This window comes from Plecotus auritus (genome assembly GCF_963455305.1).
Source record: "Plecotus auritus genome assembly, chromosome: 9".
Classification (NCBI taxonomy): Eukaryota; Metazoa; Chordata; class Mammalia; order Chiroptera; family Vespertilionidae; genus Plecotus; species Plecotus auritus.
Window position 1 is genome coordinate 109,649,682 of NC_137783.1, and position 22,128 is coordinate 109,671,809.

General features: G+C 40.8%; 1 protein-coding gene across 2 annotated transcripts in view; it reads right to left on the minus strand.

Moving 5' to 3' along the window:
• RNF169 (ring finger protein 169) overlaps positions 1-18,784 on the minus strand; it is a gene marked incomplete at its 5' end in the record, with an annotated part of 58,901 nt that extends 40,117 nt beyond the window's left edge. The window contains one exon of one of the 2 annotated variants that reach the window (XM_080640502.1): positions 18,276-18,784. In XM_080640502.1, the coding sequence (XP_080496628.1) occupies positions 18,276-18,768 (493 nt within the window). The remainder of the gene's footprint in view (positions 1-18,275) is intronic. The other variant, XM_080640501.1, reaches the window with a different exon arrangement.
• Positions 18,785-22,128: the final 3,344 nt, after the last annotated feature.

Here is a 22,128-nt window from a genome sequence, read left to right on the forward strand (position 1 = left end):
TAGCAGGAAGGGGAACTCTTACCAATATGATGCCTTAAGAATGACACAGACCTGTGGCTAGTAACCTAAGCTGACTATTGCATTCAGTGTAATGTAAACTGTAGGAGCAGCTATACTTCCTTGAAGGTCCTTCCTAAAAAGGATTTTCTCTGGGGCGTAGTTACTGGATATTAATAGAGGCAGGCAAACAAAACAAACTACAAGACAAACATTTTGCTCATTGCACCAAACCCTCAGGAATGAAGTGTCATTCATTGTCAAAGCATCCACACTCAATACAAAATTAGAAAAAGAACCTCACTGAACTTTAATGGGAAGATGCTACTCTGACAATTTTGTTTGAGTTTCTTACTCTGTAGGCTCAACTTACCAGCGCAGCAGAATGACCTAGGCCCTTATCTGAATACTCGCACTGACTAGCTATTTGCCCTTAGAGCCAATAAAAAAATCTCTTTAGCTAAGTTCCATCGCTGTCACCACCACCAGCATCGTTATGATAGCTGGCAGTTATGTATCACCTTATACCAGGCCCATTTCTAAGGACTGTATAATTATTAACTCATCTAATCTTCATAATGATCTAATGGGGAGATACTATTATCCCCAGTTTACAAATGAGGAAACTGAGGCACGGAGCCTTTAATTTGCCCAAGGCTACACTGCTGTAAGGGAAAGAGCTATATGGCTTAAACCCAGGCAATCTGGCTCTAGGATCCATGTTCTTACTCACTATGTCTTATTACCTCTTTAATAATTTAAAAGCCTAATGACCTCTTTAATAATTTTTAAAGCCATATAAAATGGGCAAAGGACATTTTAGATTATTTACAAACATATTAAAATCTGTTAAATTTCATTCATATTTCAAGATATTAAAATCTTTTAAGCCAAAATGCTTTTATGTATCAATAAGCAAAGATAAAAAAAATGTTTGATAAAGGCAAGAGTTAGCAAGGGCATCCTTTATCTTAAAGATAACTATCACACAGATGTACAAAGATGTACATATAAGAATGTTCACAGCAAATCACTCAATAGTGAAGACTGTAAACAACCTGTCCTTCAACTAGAGACTGATTGAATAAATTATCAGGTAACTGGGATACTATGAAGATATTTCTATACTGTCTATTTTTATGCCTGGCATGGTTTCTTGGTTTAACTGGTAATTTTCTTAGAATGTCATTCATTGTATATAAAAAACTGTAGAGGCTCTGGATGATACTATATTCCTACAGAGGATTCACCATGTTCTCTGATAGGCAGTTAGAATGGGGGCAGGACTGCAATCTTTGCAAAGCTTGTAAAGCTCATTCTACCCTGGCTTGTAGTTCTTCAAGGGTCCAAATGAGTCTGGGGTGTTTACCAAGCCTACCTTCCTTAGAGGGTCCAAACTTTTTTCTCCTCAACACTGAGGAACTGCTAAAAAACGCTTTGCTTTTCAGGATCTTTCTGTGAAACCTCTTAGCCTTTTACTCTGCGCAGTTTAAGACTCAGCAAATGCCTCAAGAGAAAAAAGCAGGTGGAGGGGGGCAGAGGGAGGGGGGATGTACCTCCTTTCTCTCTGGTATCTGGCCTCTCAAGTTCTGGTTGCCTTGGCAGCCCTGAACTACAATTTTTTTTTAAATCTCTAGCTCCATGAAGAAAGCTCTGCTGGCTTTTCTGCTTCTTAATAGCTGCACTCTCCCTTTGCCAAGAATCCACAAATGTCTGAAGGTCCTGGCTGCCTTGGCAACTTACCAATGCCTTCATATAGATTTTTTTCTAAATCAGGCTTTTCTAATTATTCTCAGCAGTAGTTTTGGTCTGCTTCAATCTGTTCCATCACAGCCAGAAGCAAAATCTACGTTCTTCATAAGCAGTGGAGAATATAAAATTCTCATCATGAAAGCAGAAACCATTACTAAAGAGGAATGAGCGAGGAGAAACCAAGATGGCGGCATAGGTAAGCACCTAAACTGCTGCCTCGCACCACAATTTCAAAACTACAACTAAAAGACAGAACGGACACCATCCAGAACCACAGGAAAGCTGGCTGAGTGAAAATTCTACAACTAGAAGGAAAGAGAAAAGCTCACAGAGAATTGGAGGTACGGCAAAGGGTCTTTGTGCGCGCAGAGAGGAAGGGCGGCTGAGAGCCTGGCTGACTTTCTCTGGCGGAAGGGGGAAGGAAGCCCCCGACCGCACTGAACCCCAGTTCTGATTGCACTGAACCCCAGTTCCGGGCGAGCCTCTGGGGACCCACGCTCTTATGGGGGGAGTCTGGACTCTCAGGGGGAGACTCAGGAGCCGGGGAAGGCGGAGGACTGAAAGCGCGCTCGTGCCAGTGCACACAAAGGCTGCGGAGGTTGCCACAGGCTTTCCCTAGTGGGAGTCAGAGGTTCCTGACTGCACTGGGCCCCAGTTCTGACTGCACTGGACCCCAGTTCCAGGCGAGCCCCTGGGGACCCACGCTCTTGTGGGGGGAATCTGGACTCTCGGGCGGAGACTCGGGAGCTGGGGAAAGCAGAAGTCTGAAGGCGCGTGCGTGCCAGTGCGAACAAAGGCTGCGGAGGTTGCCACAGGCTTTCCCTAGTGGAAGGGAATCGGAGGTTCCTGACTGCACTGGGCCCCAGTTCTGACTGCACTGAACCCTGGTTCCAGGCGAGCCCCTGGGGACCCACGTTCTTGTGGGGGGAGTCTGGACTCTTGGGCGGAGACTCAGGAGCCAGGGAAGGCGGAGGTCTGAAGGTGCGCACGTGCGCGCACGGGTAAGGCTGACGGGAAGCCAAGACTGAGACTCTACCCCATCCAAGCTGAGCACAGAGGCTATTGCAATTTGGCAAGTCTAATCCTATAAGGCTGTCTCCAGCACCGAACTTCTCCCAGCATAGACACAGCTGATCCTTACAGCCAACTGGCCTGGAGGTCAATTCTTCCCAGTGATACCAACAACAATCAAGACTTCATTACAACAAGGCTGTACACACAGTCCACAAAGGGGTGCACCAAGAGTGTCCACCTCAGGTTAACTGGGGAGGCAGACCCACTGGGCCATATTGGAAACCTAGCACACAAATCTACCTTACCAACTCAGGGAAGCAGTGAAAATGCGGCCTCAAAGAATCAGATCACAAACGAAAGAAATGGAGGAAAACAAACGACTGGATATAGAATTCAAAACCACGGTTATAAGGCTTTTTAAGAATATCCTAGAAAAGGCCGATAAATATAACGAGACCCTCGAAGATATGAAAAAGGACCAACTAGAAATTAAACATACACTGACTGAAATAAAAAATATTATACAGAGACCCAAAAACAGACAAGAGGAACACAAGAATCAAGTCAAAGAATTGAAATACAAAGAAGCAAAAAACACTCAACCGAAAAAGCAAAAAGCAAAAAAAAAAATCCAAAAAATTGAAGATAGTGTAAGACAACTCTGGGACAACTTCAAGCGTACCAACATCAGAATTATGGGGGTACCAGAAGAAGAGAGAGAGCAAGATACTGAAAACCTATTTGAAGAAATAATGACCGAAAACTTCCCCCACCTGGTGAAAGAAATAGACTTACAAGTTCAGGAAGCGAACAGAACCCCAAACAAAAGGAATCCAAAGAGGACCACACCAAGACACATCATAATTAAAATGCCAAGAGCAAAAGACAAAGAGAGAATATTAAAAGCAGCAAGAGAAAAACAGTTAATTACCTACAAGGGAGCACCCATTCGACTGTCAGCTGACTTCTCAACAGAAACTATGCAGGCCAGACGGGAGTGGCAAGAAATTTTCAATGTGATGAATAGCAAGAACCTACAACCAAGATTACTCTACCCAGCAAAGCTATCATTCAGAATTGAAGGGCAGATAAAGAGCTTCACAGATAAGAAAAAGCTGAAGGAGTTCATCACCACCAAACCAGTATTATATGAAATGCTGAAAGGTATTCTTAAAGAAGAGGAAGAAGAAAAAAGTAAAGAGAAAAATTATGAACAACAAATACATATCTATCAACAAGTGAACCTAAAAATCAAGTGAATTAAAAACCTGAGGAACAGAATAATCTGGTGAATATAATAGAATCAGGGGCATAGAAAGGGAGTAGACTGATAATTCTCAGGGGGAAAAGGGTATGGGGGGGTTCATGAAGTGACTAGACAAAAATCATACACCTATGGATGAGGACATAGGCAGGGAGGTAAGGGCAGAAGGTGGGGTGGGAACTGGGTGGAGGGGAGCTATGGGGGGAAAAAGGAGAAATAATTGTAATAATCTGAATAAAGATTTATTTAAAAAAAAAAAAAGAGGAATGAGCAATGAGGAAGAAGACAAAAGTAGAGACTATTCCTTTAAGAAAGTCAAGAAAGCTATATAACAAAGGTCGAACATAAATGGTCCAAGTCCTAAAAGAAACTTACAATCTTACTAGGGAAGGAAAAATATATTTGAGTGAAACAACTATAGAATGTCAAAGAGTTGTAAAACTAAACACCCAAGTGCTGCATAGAACACCAAGAGACAAAGCATGGAAGTGCAGGGATACACAGGAAACCAGGGGCCATTATCCGTTTTAATCTCAAGGTTACCTGCTTCTACTACTCACTAACCTTCCAAACAACCACTGTCAAATGGAATATGCAAAAAGAGAAATTTAAATGTTAAATGAAACATACCAGAAGAAGTAAAAAGGTAGAAACATAGGGAGTGAACCGCAAATGTGTTTTAAAATCAAAGTAAAGTGGTTTCTATTTTATTTACTATTTTTTGGTTTATCCCTAACTCTCCAAGAGTGCAGATGACAGCCAAGTACCAACTGTCTTCAACTAATGCAGCCGTGGGCAAACTACGGCCCGCGGGCCGGATCCGGCTGTTCTATCCGGTTCTCTTGCTCTCCCCTCCGCTCCTTTACTTTGAATTTATATTAGTTCACACAAACACTCCATCCATGCTTTTGTTCCGGCCCTCCAGTCCAGTTTAAGAATCCATTGTGGCCCTCGAGTCAAAAAGTTTGCCCACCCCTGAACTAATGCAATTGCTCATTTACCCACTTGCCCAAGACAAGTAACAATTTACAGCTGGTAATATAAAGAGTGTTTACCTGGGAAGAAGAGAAAATACACAGAGAAAAAGTTAAAAGCTAATAAAATATTAACATCAAATATTAAGACTGCTTACTTAAGTACCATAATAAACACCACAGATTACTACTGCATTAACTTACACTATTTGTTTTTTAAAACTATCCTTTGGCTTCAGAGACTGATGTATGGAACAGACTGTGGAATCTCAGAGGGGAGGCGGGGGTGAGTAGGTGGGTGGGTGGGTGGGTGGGAAGAGATTAATTTATGTGCATATATGCATAATCCATGAACACAGACAATAGTGTGGTAAAGGCCTGGGGTAGGGGGTGAGGGCGGGCTAGAAGGAGTCAATGGGGAAAAGGGGACAGCTGTAATACTTACAACAGTAAATATAAATTTAAAAAAATGAAACTATCCTTTGGCAAAGAACTAATCAAAATGTTACAGCCCAGATACAAAAAAAAACTTATTAAATGTTTGCAGACACTTCTCCAAAGTGGACATAAGGATGGCCAAGAGACATGAAAAAATGCTCAGTCACTAATCATCAGAGAGATGCAAATTAAAACAACAATGAGGTTCACCTCATACCTGTCAGAATGGCTACCATCAACAAATGACAAGTGCTGGCGAGGATGTGGAGAAAAGGGAACCCTAGTACACTGCTGGTGGGAATGAGACTGGTGCAGCCACTGTGAAAAGCAGTATGGAGTTTTCTCAAAAAATTAAAAATGGAACTGCCATTTGACCCAGTGATCCCACTTCTGGGAATAGATCCTAAGAAACCTGCAACATCAATCAGAAAGAATGTATGCACCCTATGCTCATAGCAGCACAATTTACAATAGCTAAAATTGGGAAACAGCCCAAGTGCCCATCAGTAGATGTGTGGATAAAAAAGCTGTGGTACATTTACACCATGGAATACTATGCAGCTATAAAAAAGGATCTCTTACCCTTTGACACTGCATGGAGAGACCAGAGAGTATTATGCTAAGCGAAATAAGACAGTCAGAGAGAGACAAGTATCACATGATGTCACTCATATGTGGAATCTAATGAACAAAATAGATCCAGGGACATAGAAGCATGAAACAGACTGACAAATCTCAGAGGGAAGGTAGGAGTGGGGGTAGGGGTGGGGGCAGAGAGAAACATTATCCTGAGCAAACAAGGGATTGGTTGCCCAGTGATCTAACCCACAACCCAGGTATGTTCCCTGACAGGGAATTGAACCCACTACACCCTTCAGTGTCCAGGACAACGCTCCAGCCAACTGAGCCACACCAGCCAGGGCTTGCGGTTTTATTATAACTAGGAGCCCAGCGCGTGATTCGAAATCACGTGGCACAGCCCACCTCGTCGCCAGTCTGGCCTTGCCTCGCTCTCTGGGCCCGCAGCAGCCATGGCCGCTGCTGATCAGCCCCTCCCCCAGCGCAGGTGCACGGAGGCCCCTGCCGCCCCAACCCCGAGTGTGCAACCTCCTCCTGTCCAGCCAACCCATCCCGGTTAATTAGTATATTTCTCTAGTGTGTGTGTGTGTGTGTGTGTGTGTGTGTGTGTGTGTGTGTGTGTGTGTGTGTAGTAGTAGTAGTAGTAGTAGTAGTAGTAGTAGTAGTAGTAGTAGTAGTAGACTAGAGGCCCGATGCACAAAATTCGTGCAAGGAGCTCGGCCCTCATAGCTGCGGCTTCGTCCGGAAGGTCATCCAGAAGGATGTCCGGAAGGTTGTTCAGCTGTCTGGTCTAATTAACATATTACGCTTTTATTATTATAGATTTTATAGAACAAAACACTAGACAAGCACAAGAGAAATGATAAAATTGAAGGAAATAAAGGGAGAATAAGTTCACTGTTATTCAGAAAAATAAAAACCAAAATTGAATATGTTATCTTCAGGCTTAAAAATTTAATCGTACATACATGTAATGAGGAAAACTGGCTTAATAGCAGTTCATGTGGGCAGGGGAGGAGGGAGAAGGAAGCAATTTTGTTTCTACAAATTCAGTATGAGCAAGGCCAATGCAATTTTTGGTAGTATTAATAAGAATTTAGCATCCAGATGAAGACACAATAAGTCGCATTATACTTGACATTAATCAGCCATTATTTAAAGTATATGGGTCAGTTCTGAGTGGCACAGTTAAAGATGACCAGAAGGGTAAAGGAATTATGACATAGGACCAAAAACTTAAAGGTCTTTTTTAGGAATCTTTTCCCTTCATTAAACATTTACTGAGTATCTAATACATTCTAGGTACCACATTAAGTGCTGACTACACAAAGACGTAATCCCTGACCTCAAAGAGTTCAGTGTACTACCAGAGACAGGCACACAAACGTAGAACTGACATGGCAGATGCATATACTCACGTGGTGGCACAAAGGCTGGTGTGACTCATATTTGAGTGAGAAAAAATTTCACGGAGCACTTGTTTCACCTGGGTTTAAAAGATGAATACTTTGACAGGAGGATAAGAAGGAAGAGTATCATAGGTGACAAAAGGTCAAAAAGGTTTCAAAAAGCATACTCTATTCCAAGAACTCTTTGTGGTCTGACCACAATCTTGAGAAAGGGAGGAAGAGGACAAAGAGATGAATTTGAGAACTTTAACCTAAAAATTTAGGCAGAAATAATCATGACCTTTAAATACTTGAACACTAGCCCGGCCTGTGTGGGTCAGTGGTTGAGTGTCGACCTATGAACCAGCAGGTCACCTGTTCCATTCCAGGTCAGGTCACATGCCTGGGTTGTGGGCTCAATCCCCAGTGTGGAGCATGCAGGAGGCAGCCGATCAGTGTTTCTTTCTTATCGTTGATGTTTCTCTCTCTCTCTCTCCCTGAAATCAATAAAATTATATTAAAAATAAATAAATACTGGAACACTGAAACTGGGGAAGCAGATTTTGATTCACTAGAAAACTTAACTTTTAAACAATTAAAATTGTCCAAAAATAAGAAAGTAATAAGTACCTAGTCACCAGAATGGGAGAAGTATCCCCTATTCCAGTGTAAGATCAATCTCCCCCTGGTGTTCCAGATCTCATTTCTCTCACCTCTTCATGAACGTAGCTCATTCAGTTTTCTCCACTCTCTCCAGCACCATTGATTTCTCCCTCTCCGATATAATAATATACAAATTTTATTTTGTCATCTACCAAATTCAAATATATGACGGCATGTTACTGGAGTCTACTTTTTTTTTTTTTTTTGGACTCTAATTATTTAACACTGGTTATTCAACTATGCTGACACCAATACCTGTTTTAATATTTATAATAGTTTAATTTTTGATAATCAATGTGTTCCAAAATCAGCTAGGGCAGAAAGGAACTATTTTAAAGTGAAACTTATCAATAAGGATGATTAGTGACTAAGAACAGTTAACACCATTTTGGAACACATTGTTTATAAAATATTAAACTGTTATAAATATTAATTAAAACAGGTATTGGTGTCAGCATAGTTGAATAACCAGTATTAAATAATTAAAGAGTCCAAAAAAATCAATTATTTGCCAATCTTATTAAATTTATTCCCTTAATCATTACCTGCCCCCTCTCCCTTTGAATGATTTTGAAACAAATTCCAGTATCATATCATCTTACCCAGAAACATTTTAGCATCTCTCTTAAAGGACTCTTTTAAAATATGTAACCAGAAAACTACTGTCACTCAAAAACTTAATAACCTTTAATAAAAAAAAAAATCCAACCTTTTGGATTCAATTCCAATCAAATGTTTTTATAGTTTTTCAAATCAGGATCCAAATAATTCATACACTTAAACTGTAGATTTCCCTTCTATTGCTTTTTCTTCTTCACTTATTTGTGGAAGAAAATGGGTCATCTGTAGTTTGCATAAACTGAATTTAGCTCATTGTATCCATGTATTACTCAATGGGTAGATTTTGCTATTTACTCAATTTGTTTTTTTAGTTCATTTCTATTCACATTTTCTACTTATTTCTGAGTCAGGTTACATTTTTTAGGAAATTGACTATTTTATATAATTTTTCAAATCCATGGGCATAAAGCTTGCCATATTCTACATTTATGGGCTTTTAAAAATCTTTATCTTATCTAGAGATGCATTACCTGTTTCACTCCTAACATTATATATGCCTTCTTGCTTTTTCTTTTTCCTTGACCAATTTTGCCAGAGACTTGGCTATAATAAAGATTCTATGTTAATTCCTCAATTAGATTTGGTTTTGATTATCTTGTTTTCTATTCAGTAATTTCTGTTATCTTCCCGATCTTCTACTTCCTTTAGGTTTAATCTGCTGTGAGTTTTCTAACTTCTTCAGTTAGCCACTTAATAGTTTTCAGTCTTCAATTCAAGTACCTTACAGACTCTAGGTCTAGGACATACATTTTTCCACATTAACATCTCTGAAATTGGGCTGCTTCCTACCATTGGAATCTTATAATCACTGCCAGCCAGCAGCAGTGATGATGCCACTCTCATTGCTTACACAGTTATGAACATAAGGTAATTAAAGAAGCAGCTTACAAAAACTGTATAGTGATTTGCCAATTATCCCTGGTGGCATGATTGGACAATTGTAACCTTTCAATGTTAACCAATAAAACTTTTACAGACCATCTGAGGAAGAGCTATGAGTCTCATCTAAAAAACTTTTGTGGATACCTTCTGGCAAGCTCAATAAAGCATTAGCATCAAAATTTGATGGGAACCAGAAGTTTGAAAGAAAATGCTGGAGATAGCTGTGGAGTACTTTTAAGAAGTGCTGTCTCACCTGACCAGTGTGGCTCAATGGTTGAGCAATACTATGTAGAAAAACAAAAACATCTATGATTCAGTCAAAAAGTGATTTAGAAGAATCAGATCCTGAATATGAGGAAGTCACAGGAGTATTCTAATTTATTACTTCATTTTCTTTTATAAATATATACATGTGATATATTAAATCTACATCTAAATAAATATATGAGCTCTTTTATAAGTATAAAGTTAAAAAGACTAAGCTGTAGGAAAGCATTGTATTTGGAAAATAATAGCTCATCTTATAAACCAGAGCATCTTAAGATTCAATGAAATATGATATAGGCACTTAAATTTTCCTCTTAGTATGGTTTCAGCTGTATTAAATTCTAAATATTTTCCAATTCCCATGATTTTGTTTTTCATTTGTATTTAGAAGTTTTGGGGTTTGCTTTTTAATCTTCAAACAAGGATTTGTAGGCAGGGAAAACTGATTGTATGTGTTATTAATTTCTAATATTATTGTATTGAGTCAGATAACATGGTTTATATATCAATCTTGAGTATTTGTTGAAACTTTCTTTGTGCCTAATTATGTAAATGTCCCACATTTGTTTAAAAAGAATATATACTAGTATTCTCTAATTTGGGAGGTGTATTGTTCTATGTGTGTACAGTAGATCAACTTGTATATCATATTTCTTTTCTTTTAGTGGTTACCCTTAAATTTTTAATATGCATCTGACTGAAAGCCTAAAGTTAATCAATATCTCTATCCTCCTCCTGAACTATATATAGACCATTAGAACTCCTTAATGCTGACCAATCCCCAGCTTACATTTTATCCTTGACTGGTATTTTAGTTCCACTTTGGTTTTTGCTCCCATAAATTGTCATAATTATTTTTGTTTTATGTAGTCAATGTTGGCTAAGTTTACCTACCAGTTTTTGTTCACCAGGACTTCTTGTATCCTACTCTATCCCCTAAGTTACATTTCTTTCTTCCTGAAGTACTTTGTTTAGTATAATAGTTCTTTCAGAAAGTGTGATAAATTCCCTATATTTTTATCTAAAAATATTTTTATTTTGCCCTCACTCTTGAATAACTTAGCTGAGTAAGAAATTCAGATTCCTCTCAACACTTGGAAGATGGTCTTCCATTTTTCTCAGGCCTCTCTTGTTAAGAGACATTCTGTTGTTCCTTTCTGGTAGCTTTTAATAGTGTCTTTGGTTCATTGCAATGTATTTAGCTGTGAAGCTTTGTTTTGCTCATTTAAATTCTACTAGGGAATCATGAGTCTTAAACCTAAGAATTCATGTCTTTTTATTAATTCCAAAATATTTTCAAGTCATCCATCTCTTTACATTCCACATCTCCCTCATTCTATTTTTCTCCTTCTGGAATTAATATCAGATGTTGGGTCTTTGTGACCTTTTATATCTTCCTTCACTTAACTGTTTTGCATTCTCAGGATTTCCTCAGATCTACCTCCCAGGTTACTGATTTTTTCATCTATGTAGACTAATGCTTAACTTATTCACTGAGCTTTTTAACCTGCATTTTTCATTGTTTAATTCTTTTTCAAATGTGCCTGTTTCATAAAGTCTTATTCATTTCTTTGGATGCCAACTAATCCTTTAATATATTCAGTCACTTAAAATATGCTCATTTAAATTGTCTTTCAAACTGCCATTCTATGATCCCAATTCTTGGAGCTATAATCATCTTTTTATATCTGCTGACTCTTATTTGTGGTAGAAACTGGTTTTTTTTGTGTGTGTGTAATTTTAAATTATAAATTCATCTTCAGTTGGGCTTATTTCTTCTGTAAGAATCCCTTGTGGCCTGAGATATGGGAGTTCCCCTGGAAGTCTTATTTTTCTGTTCTCTGGGTGACCCAGGGTTATCACGAGCTTGGAGCCAGCTTTTTATTTTTTAAAATACATTTTTATCGATTTCAGAGAGGAAGGAAGAGGGAGAGATAGAAATATCAATGATGAGAGAGAATCACCAATTGGTTGCCCCACACACCCCACACTGGGGATCGAGCCCACAACCTGGGCATGTGCCCTGATTGGGAATGGAACCGTGACCTCCTGGTTCATAGGTCAACCACAGAGCTATGGGCGTGGAGCCAGCTTTTATATTAATTTCTCAACATGGGGATACCTGACCCATATAATATAAATTCAGATCCCAAATTTGAGTGAGGCATAGGTTTCATGCTTCAATTTCTCAGATAAGCTTTTTTTCCATTTTCTTTGCATAAAGTGCAGGCAAATCAAGACAGATTTCTTTTTATTGACTTGTGTCAGTGGGAAGATTTTTCTGTAGCCCACCCTGTCTCCTAGAATGCAGCACATCAGATCCCAGATATATGCAGAAGTCTTAGTTTTGATTCCTTCTTCCACAGGGTTAATACACAATCAGCTAGAAATAGAAAACGAGAAATAATCCCTCACTCCACCCCTTCACCCTGCTCCAGGGCAACACGGCATGAGTTCAGGGCTTACTAAAGTTTGGGGTTTTAGTTTCATTTTTGTTTCTGGAACCTGGAGATTTTCCTATCTTTCCTACATGCTCAGGAACATATTTTAAAGAACTGTTGTGTTGTACCACCCAGCTTTCTGTTTGGTATTTGTAGCAGAAGAGCCTTCAGCTTACCTCAGCCTTCTTGCTAAAAGACAATTTGGGCTCTCCAATGCATTTGTTACATTACACCCATAGTTGTGATCTCTCTAAATGCAAAGATGAACTCCTCTTTAAAACTCTTGGTGGGTCCTCATTCCTTAGCATGGCATCCAAAATCCACTATTATCCAGTAACTACTTATTTCTGCCAATTCCACTTCCTTCCACTCTCCCTCAAGTACTTTATACTTCAACCACTCCTCCTTACAATCCCTAAAATTCCTTGTTTCATACTCCTATGTTTTTAAATATAGTACTGTTTTCCCTCATCCTTATCCTGCCATCATCCATTTACCAAATCTTCATAGTCAAGTGTCTGCCTTTCACTGCAGCTGGGTTCTCTTTTTGTGAAAATAGCTAACATTTGAGCTAAGCATTCTAATAATTCAGTCTTAAAATTAACCTTTCAATTTTGCTACTATTACTATCACCATTTTCATAATAAGGAAACTAAGGTACAGAGAGGTTAAGCAATGACACATAGTTATAAATGGCAGAGCTGGAATTTGATCACAGGCAGTCTGTCTCCAGAACTTGCTCTATTGATACTATACTCCCTTCTACAATTATATCTTGCATTTATTACAACATATTTCAGTTGCATGTTTATATACAATCCTCCCAATGACACTGACTTTGAGAGAATCATGCTTCTATTTGTAGCTCCATGCCTAGCACACAGAAGGCCCTCAAATGGTCACAATTTTAAATTAATGACTAAAGGAAACAGCCCCACAGCCACTGCTTTACTCCAGTCCAGCCCCTCTTCATCTCTGGCCTGCACTACTAAAGTAGCCCCCTGACTGGACTCCCTTCCTCCACTTTCTACTCACATCTTTCCTTCACATTCCAACCAATATTATCTTTCTAAAGCACATTTATGATTATGTAATTCACTACTTAAAAACCTTTACGAGCTCAACACTTTCGATAGGATAAAGTCCCAAACTCTTTTAGCATGATATGCCATGCCCTTCATGACCTAACTTCATGGTAGAAGAAAAAATCTCTCTTCTTCCTCATTCCATCTATATTTAATTTCTTGTTAGTCTCTGAATATGCCAAGTACCGTATGCCTGCACATGCAGGTTCTTCTGCCTGGCGTGGCCATCCCTTCCTCCCTAACTTGGTGAATTCTTACTCCTTTTTCAACATTCAGCTCAAATGCCTTCAACAGGTTTCCTCCTGACTGTCAATTGTCCCATTCATATAACTCTAGCAATTTTCAACTGGTGTGCCACAAGAATTTTTAAAACATGCAACATCTGACTATTTAGTCAGGGGCACTGACCTCTTTTCCCTTAAATGGTTAAAAAAACCCCACAAAACCCAACACAACCAAAGCTGACCAGTGTGAAGGAATCAAAATTATAGCCATTTTATGTCAGATTAGCAAAAAATATATTTTTTGGTGTGCTGCAGAATTTTAGTAATTAATTTATGTGTGCCATGAGATGAAAAAGGTTGAAAATTGCTGCTATACTCTGTTGGCACTGTGCATTTACCTCACTTACCACTTTGTATTGTTATTTGATAAGGTGTGTTTCCCCAACCAGACTGTGGAATCTTAAAGAACAGGGACCATATCTTATTCATCATCTTTTTATTGTATTATCTTACACAGTATAAATGTAAGATTCAAAATGCTCATTGAATTAGTGAAATGAAATTTGACAAACATATCCTACATCCTACATGCAAGTAAACTCAGATATAAACAAATTTAAGGTAGGCACCTCTTCCAAGATTAACTGGAAGTTAGACAAGAAATATGAATGAACAAAAATGAATACCTCCTAAATTCCTGCTGCTCAATCCTGAATTCTACAGAATGGAACTATCCCTTCTATGGTGATTAATGCTTAGTTGATGAGGTGATCTCATCCTGAGTTTTAAAAAACACATAAGTACATGGCAAATATTTCCTGCATTAGTATAACACATAAGGACACTCTCAAAGTCTGGAATATGAGTCAGTAAGAATAAGAAGTTGAGTCATTTTTATACATTTTAAACAAATCCATACAGGCCAGGGAAATTCCTGTCCTTTTACACTACAATCACATGACTTAATTATTCATTAGTCCTAAATGCAATTTAGGCTGCACACATAGCAAACATTGTCTGCCAACTGAGTAATAAACCAGAACCACTTGTTTTTCACCGAAAGAGAAAAATGCTTAAATGTATAAATGCTAATCCGAGTGAACAAGGAGTTTGGGGTGGGATAAAAGGAAGGGATAAATGAGGTACTACTCAATTTTTTTAACCTATTCAATTTTTGAAATGCACTTTTAATACTACAAATAGTTACAAATTTTAAACTGCCAATTAAAAAAATTCATCATCCTTTGTCTAGCTTTTCTCTTTAATGATTACCCACGGTAGAAGAAAAAGAACTGTCCTAAAAATGTCTTGTTTCAAGTTCAAAGGCAGTATAATTTAAAATGAGCATGCTTGATTTCAAATCACAAGGCTAAATGAATTCTTAATATTCATTATTAACAATGGGGTCTAACTGTTACTGTTGTACATAGTTGCAAACCTACCTATGTACACCTGTGTGGTAAATTTTCTTTTTTAAAAATCAATGGATCAGAACTGTCTCTAAATTTAGAATATAAGCTCCAAAAGGGAGAGATTTTTGAATATTTCAACCTTCAATGTCTCCCAAAAACCTAGAACAGTGCCTGGCAAAGAGTAGGCATTCATTACATACTTGCTGGATATTGCTCCAGATGGTACAAATGCTTTGTATGTCGATATATACAATGAGCTGCAGATGCTCAAAGAACATAAAGTTGAAGTCTGGGTTCATCTTAAAATGACCACTGACTTAGCCTTCACACACAGTGTTGTACAAATCAACTGATATTATATCCAAAAGCAAATTGACAATATATGTAAGAATAAAATGAAAAATTTTACACAGGAATCATTAAGGTTCTGAACCTGAAAGCTTGCCAAGAAGCTGGCAAAAAAACAAAATGTCACCTGCACAACCAAAATTTTCAACAATCAAACTCTTTCCTTTTTAAAAAAAAAAAAAAAAAGATGATACAAATACAAAAGAGCCATGAGGCTTCAACATTTTAAAATTGTAAGAATTTCACTTAACAGCAGTGTATTTACTACAAAATTTCATTTCTAGTAATATAAAGCAGGCCTGACCTTTCTTCTATCAATTGACTTAACTATGCCAAAAGAATACTAAAAGCAATACTTCTTAATACACCTGAAATTGCTAATTCTGTTTGTTTCCCACTCCTAAAAGTATAATGTAACTATTTATGAAACTGGTATTTTTAGCTTTCCCTATTAAAAGCCATTATGAGTACTTAACTGTGAATTAGACTATATTTTAGCCTTTATTAATGGGTTACCCTTTCAGCCCTTGTTTATTTGTTATTAACTTACGATGACCTTTAGCTGATCACTCTCTTTTCTGGGCTTCATTTCTCTTTTCTGTAGAATGAGGGACCTGAGTTAAAGCAATGATTCTTTTAACCTTCTCTTTGCAAACACTTGAGTATCTAAGGAAAGCTACCTCTTCATAAAAATGCACATATGCACTTATTTAAAAATTTTATAAGCAATTATTTATAATGGTAAAAAAATGGAAACAACCTCAATGTCCACCAAAAGACAGTTAAGTAAACTATGTTATACCCATTCAATGAAATTTCTTGCAACTGTGAGTAGAATGAAGAAATCATCTAAGTACTAATATGAAAAAATTTCCATCATTGTTACATGAAAAAAGCAAGTTACAGAACAGTGTGCATAACATATAACCTTTTGTATAAAAATATAAAATATATTTTAATTTTCATGTATAAACATAAAGAAATTGTGGAAGAATAAACAAGAATATTTGGTGGAAGTGGGAAATGAAGATGGGGTAGGAAGAACCTTTTATTGTATACTTCCTTACATTGTTTGAATTATGTGAATGCATTGCCTATTAAATTAAAAAAATATTATATATAACCTAAAGAGGTCCAGACAACCTGCTGAAGCTAGAAGGTAATTTCCTGTTCAGCAATATTTTTCTATAATGCATTGACTTAATAAGCATGTAATTATATACACTTAATGATCCAACAAGAAGAAAACTTAAGAAAAAAATATTTTTCATTGTGGTACTCATATAAACATATAAAGTAATTGGATACTCAATGGATATTAAGTGACTCAATATATCCTAATTTGGAATCTTGTTTTATATAATCTCCTTAATCACTGATACACTTTGATAAATTTCTTCAAGGGAAAAAGTTTGCATAAATCATCAAGCCATATTCCTCCTCATGATTCAAATTTCAGACTGGATATTTCACAAGGGAATCCAGGTTTTAGAAATAAAAATAGAAATTTCTATCCTATTTGACCATATAATCAAGAATACTAATAAGGGGACCAGAGAAATATTGTCTTATTATTTGGACATAATCTCAGACTTTGAAGCAAATTAAATAGCATATGAGGACATCACGCAGCATCCACAAATTAGATGACATTTGAGGAATCCTTCATTCCTGATTTGAGCAGGAATCAGATGGATATGGTTTTCATTCTTAGGCAAGTTACTTAACTTCTCTGGGCCTCCATTTCATCTGTAAAATGGAAATAAAAGTACCTATCTCATAAGGATGTTGTGAAGTTGAAAAGAGGAAACATAGAAAGGCAAGACGCAGAAATAAAAGATACCCGACAGTGGCAGGTGTCTGACGGCTTGAATCAAAACAAGCTGCATTCTGGGAGCTGTAGTTTCTAGGGACTGCACTTCCATACACAAGCAATGCCTCCTCTACGCTACTGAAAATAGCACATGGCAGAATTCCCAACGAAAAAGGCGCAAATATCTAGCCTTTCCTGATTATGTCTCTTGAAAATCTCCTAGGTAAGCATTTTTTATCAAAGCAGATGTGTTGACTGGGTGTGTCTCAGAGTCCTAAATTAAGCTATAACAGTTTTGTTTTGTGTTTTAACAGGGCACTATGTCAAGAGTGGCAGTCTGCAGGAGGTTAAGAAAGGCAAAGTTGAAGGCAACAGTCCTAACTAAAACTTTTTATTTGCCAGGATGATAGTAGGAAACCTACACTGCCAAGGAGATAAAAGCAGCCCCCGCCAACCAATCTGTTTCCCAAGCTTTTAAACCCCATCCAGCTTCTTTTTTTCCTTGGGTACCACTGGAGCTTAGTATCAGTGTTATTATAAGTATACTAGTAAAACCCTGCCACTTACTGTTTCCTCACTATGTGCCAGGCTGTGCTAAACATGCATTTTTTAAGATTTTGTGAAAACTGCACGTAAGGGCTCATTCCCTTAACTCACTCTGATCTCAAGGCTGAAAAGCTCCCATCACATCCTCAAATTCAACCTGTTCCCTAACTCCAGATACTCCACAAGCAAGTCGACCCCTAGCTCTTCACCCAACACTAACCGAGCACCCCTCGGGCCCTCCAGGGCCCTCGAAGTTCAGCGCCCTCCTTCCACAGCGGTTCCAACCTGGCCCTAACTTGTTACAAGAATGCGAGGGCTCCCTCCAAACTTCTGACTCACGTAGGGCGCAGGAGCCCCTCCAAGTCCATCAAGCCCCTACTTTTTTCCGAAGTTCAAAATTCAGAAACAGATCATGCACTCGGGCAAAGCCCTGTTCCAACCGCAGGAGAACTCTCCGCACCCGCTCCCGTGGGGCCTGGGACCCTCCACCCGCGAACCAGGCCGGGCTGGGGCGCTGGGCGCGCTCGGCCTCGCCCCGAACCCCAAGGAGAGGAGGGGAGGCTCCACCTGGTTCCGCGGGCGCGGCGCGCGGCTCCGGCTCCGGCCTGGGCCCCGCGGCGGCCGCGCCCCCGTCCCGTCGCGGGCGGCAGCGCTCCGGCTGGCGGCGGGCGCGCTCGCCCGGCACCTCTGCGCTGGCCTGGCTGTCGTCGCGGGTCCGACGGCGGGCCCAACCCGAGCCGCGGGCGCGGCAGCGCGGGCAAGCTGGGCCCGCTGCGTCGGCGGCGCGTTGGGCGCAGCCTCGGCACAGCGAGTGGCCGCAAGGCAGGGCCGCCGCTTCCCCCGGGGTCTCCAAGCAGCCGGCGCAGCCCGGCTCCTCCGACCGCGGCGGGGGCTGCAGCAACGTCTGCGGCAACACCAGCAGCGTGGGGCCGGAGGCCCGGCCCTGCGCCCCAGTCTTGGCCGCCGCCATCTCGTCACAGCGGCCCCGCCGGCTCCGCCGACTCAGCGCTGCCGCGGCCGCCGCGGAAGAGGCCCGAGTGCTCGGACCTGCCGCCGCCATCTTGTTTCCCGTTTGAGGGCGAGTCCGTTGCGAGGGAGAGGAGTAGAGGGCGGGCAGTGAGCGGCGGCGGCTCATCTACATATTCATCTACATATTCATGAGGGGGGCGGGGCGGGGCGGAGAAGGTTCTTCCTGGACTTGGTTGGTGGTAGGTGATACTTCATTAATATTTGTTATAGTTTCTATAGTCGGTCTTCAGCCTCCTTCGGCAGTCTTTGCAATTTCCTTTTATGCAACCAAATGAAGGTGAGAACTTAGGGGTTTATTGGGAATTCTGAGTGATATTAAGCTTTCTGAAGTTATTACACTTATCCTGCAAGAGCCTCCTAACGGACGCTGAAGTGCGTGGGGAGTATGTGAATTACCCAGAACCCTGTCTCTCTCCGGGCTTCCTTTGACATGAGGGTAGCTTTTGTGACCGAGAGCAGGCCTGCCGTGACCAGAAACTAAGGGCCCAAAATAACAGCTTCTTGTCAGTCCTCATCTCCATATCCTTCTCCAGGTCCTTCCTTTGGCTGGAAAAACACTTTCCCGGTTTTTCTCATTCCCTCAGCTCTTTCTCGGACTCCTTCCTTTCAGTCTCCGCCCCCCCCCCCAACACACACACACACACCCCGCCCCCCTTGTTTGGGGCTTCCATGTGGGTGTTCCTCTAGGTCAGGCCTCAGCCTCTTCGCACTCTGCGGCCCCCCACCTCCTGCGCACACTTTCTTCCCGCTGAAACTCCCAAATTGTTACTTGCAGTCTGGACCTGAGTGCAGCCCTGCATATCCAACTGCCTGATGGAGATGTCATCTTGGATGTCTGCATCTCTGACGTACAAAGCTGAAGTCACTGTGTTGTTTTTCCCCACCCTCCTTCCAAAACAGCTCTTCTTTTCCTCATTCCCTTAAAGGGACTATCTTCCCAATTCCTCAAGCTCCAAACCTAGTCACCATTACTTCTCCATCATCTCCCACACCTGTCAGTTTCTTAGTTCCGTCCGTTCTCCCACCATCATGGCTATTTTCTCACCTATGCCTCCCCCACTGCTCAATTCGGGTCTCATCATCTCTCACCTAGACTATGGCAGTAGTTTCCATAGATTGTCTTCCTGCCCACAGCCTCTCTTCCTCCAACCCATCTTCCACAGCTCTTAGAGTTGCTTTCTAAAAGACAGCTCTGACCACATCATCCCTAGCTGGGCTAGTCACTGGGTGAGGTGCTCAGAATTTCATGTCAGTCCCCCTTCTGGATGCAGAGAGTATAGGAGAAAGAATGGCTTCCCTCTGATATACCTCTGCTCTAGCAATTCTCCCATCCTTTGTTTTTTTATTTTTTATTTTTTCGTTGTTGTTTGTTTTTTTGCACTGAAGTAGTTTTGGAGCAGGAAGGCATTAAGAAAATGGCATTTCCTTTTGGGAATCTTTATAAGAAAACACAAGTTTTGAAAGGAGAGCAAAGTCCAAAGAAGCAGCACAATTGCAATGAAAGGCATCAGAGGCCCCGGGTTTCCACGAGATTGTCCGGAAACAGTGCCTGAGGTGGTGGTAAACCAATCCAAGGCAGAGAGCAGAAAAAAAGAAAGAAGTGGATTCCCAAGATGAGAACCAGATGGCTACAGAACAGTCAAGAATTGAAGAAGGGTCAATGAGTAATTGAAACAGGGCTTGTGTTTACAGAGGCCCAGACAGTCAGAATCCTGCCAAACACAGAAGGATGGCCTCAGCTGCACTGTCCTTTGTCCAGGGGTCCTCCTCATTTCACTCCCCACTTGCAGATCTTGAGGACTCTTTGCCCAGATTCTGACAAGGGAGGCCTGTGGTCCAGAGATCAAGCCAACTACCATTAGAAACAGGGCCCTTGGAGTGGGCTGTTCGCTCCTGACAGGCTGGGGCTCTTAATCTGAAGCCTATTTGCTGTTGGAAGAGCTGAGCCACAGAAGTGTAGCATGCTTTCTTGGATACAAATAAAGACAGGAAATGTCACTTTGCAGAGGGAAAAAGCAAGAGGTCTGAATAGCACTCTCTCAAAAGCCAGGAGATCTGGGGTTGGTCCTGGCTCCATCACCCCTTTCATTAACTCATCATGTGTAATTTCAAACAGGTAACTTTTTTTTACCTCTGGGCCTCAGTCTCCTCATCTCTAAAGCAAGGCTGTTGGAATTCAGCAGTTCTCAACCTGGGGTGCACCTCACAAAGACACACACACACACACACACACACACACACACACACATATTCACACATATGCCAAAGTCCCACCTCAGATCTACTGAGATCACCAACAGATCAATTCAAAGATCTCCTCTAGTCCTAACATTCTAGAAGTCTGACTCCCAATTTCCAGTCCCTTCTCTCCTCCATTGCTGCTGCCAAAGTAGTCTTACTAAGGCAGTAGCAGTGAAAGAAAACAAGGCAACCATAAGAAATCTGGAGAGTTATTCACTATGTGTGGAAATGAAGGAGACGGGAATGGTTCTAACACATCAAGCCCAGGAGCCTGAGATTATGATCATCATTGACAACTGACAAAAAAAAAAAAAAGGAAAGGCAGTCTTAAAAAATGAGGACATGGTCGGCATTTTGTTTAGTTTCGTTTACCATCAGCACCTAAGCCTTCTTTCTGTTTGGGAGAATGCCCCATTCTCTGCAGTATTGCTGAGACCAGGGGAGCTGAAGCAGGGAGATATTCGTCTCCCTGTCCTGAAGCAGCCAGAACATGACATCTGACCTAGGCTCAGCCACCTGGCTGCTCCTCTCTGAACTTTGAATCTTCAGAGAATGCTGCAAAGACATATTGACAAGTTTAGAATTATTCAGAGCAACAGAGGCAGTAAGTGTTCAAATACAGTGGGCCCCTTGGAGGTTGGTGTTCCTGCCGTGGGTGGAGGCCAGGTCAGATTGTTTCTGAGGTATGACCTTGGTTGTGGTGCCTGCTGCCTGGCCTGTCTGGGTTATCGCCGTTTTCCCGTATTGAACTCTCCAGCCTTCCCGTCAACAGTTTGTATCCTTTCAGTAAATTTCCCCTTTTTTTCAATTACAAATTCTGTTTGTTGTTTGCATCCAAGTACTCTGACTGAGACATTGGTTTGTTGTTTTTGAAGTGTCACCTGAAAATGCTTGTCAAGGCTGCTTTTTAAATTACAAAACAATCCGAGAAGCTTGGGCTGACGGCCTCCAATAGAAGGAGCCTGAGTGTCACGTGTTGTTTCTTTCCCGAAGCCTTCCCCTGCACCACAGACCACCGTGGGACGAAGGGTTCCCAGACTCACTTTAATGCTGCCATCCCGGATGCCAGCTGGAACAGATGGCAGTGCGTCCACGCCTACCAGTGCCTCCTCTCCAGCTGCTTTTGCTCTGCCCCTCCTGTCATACTTTC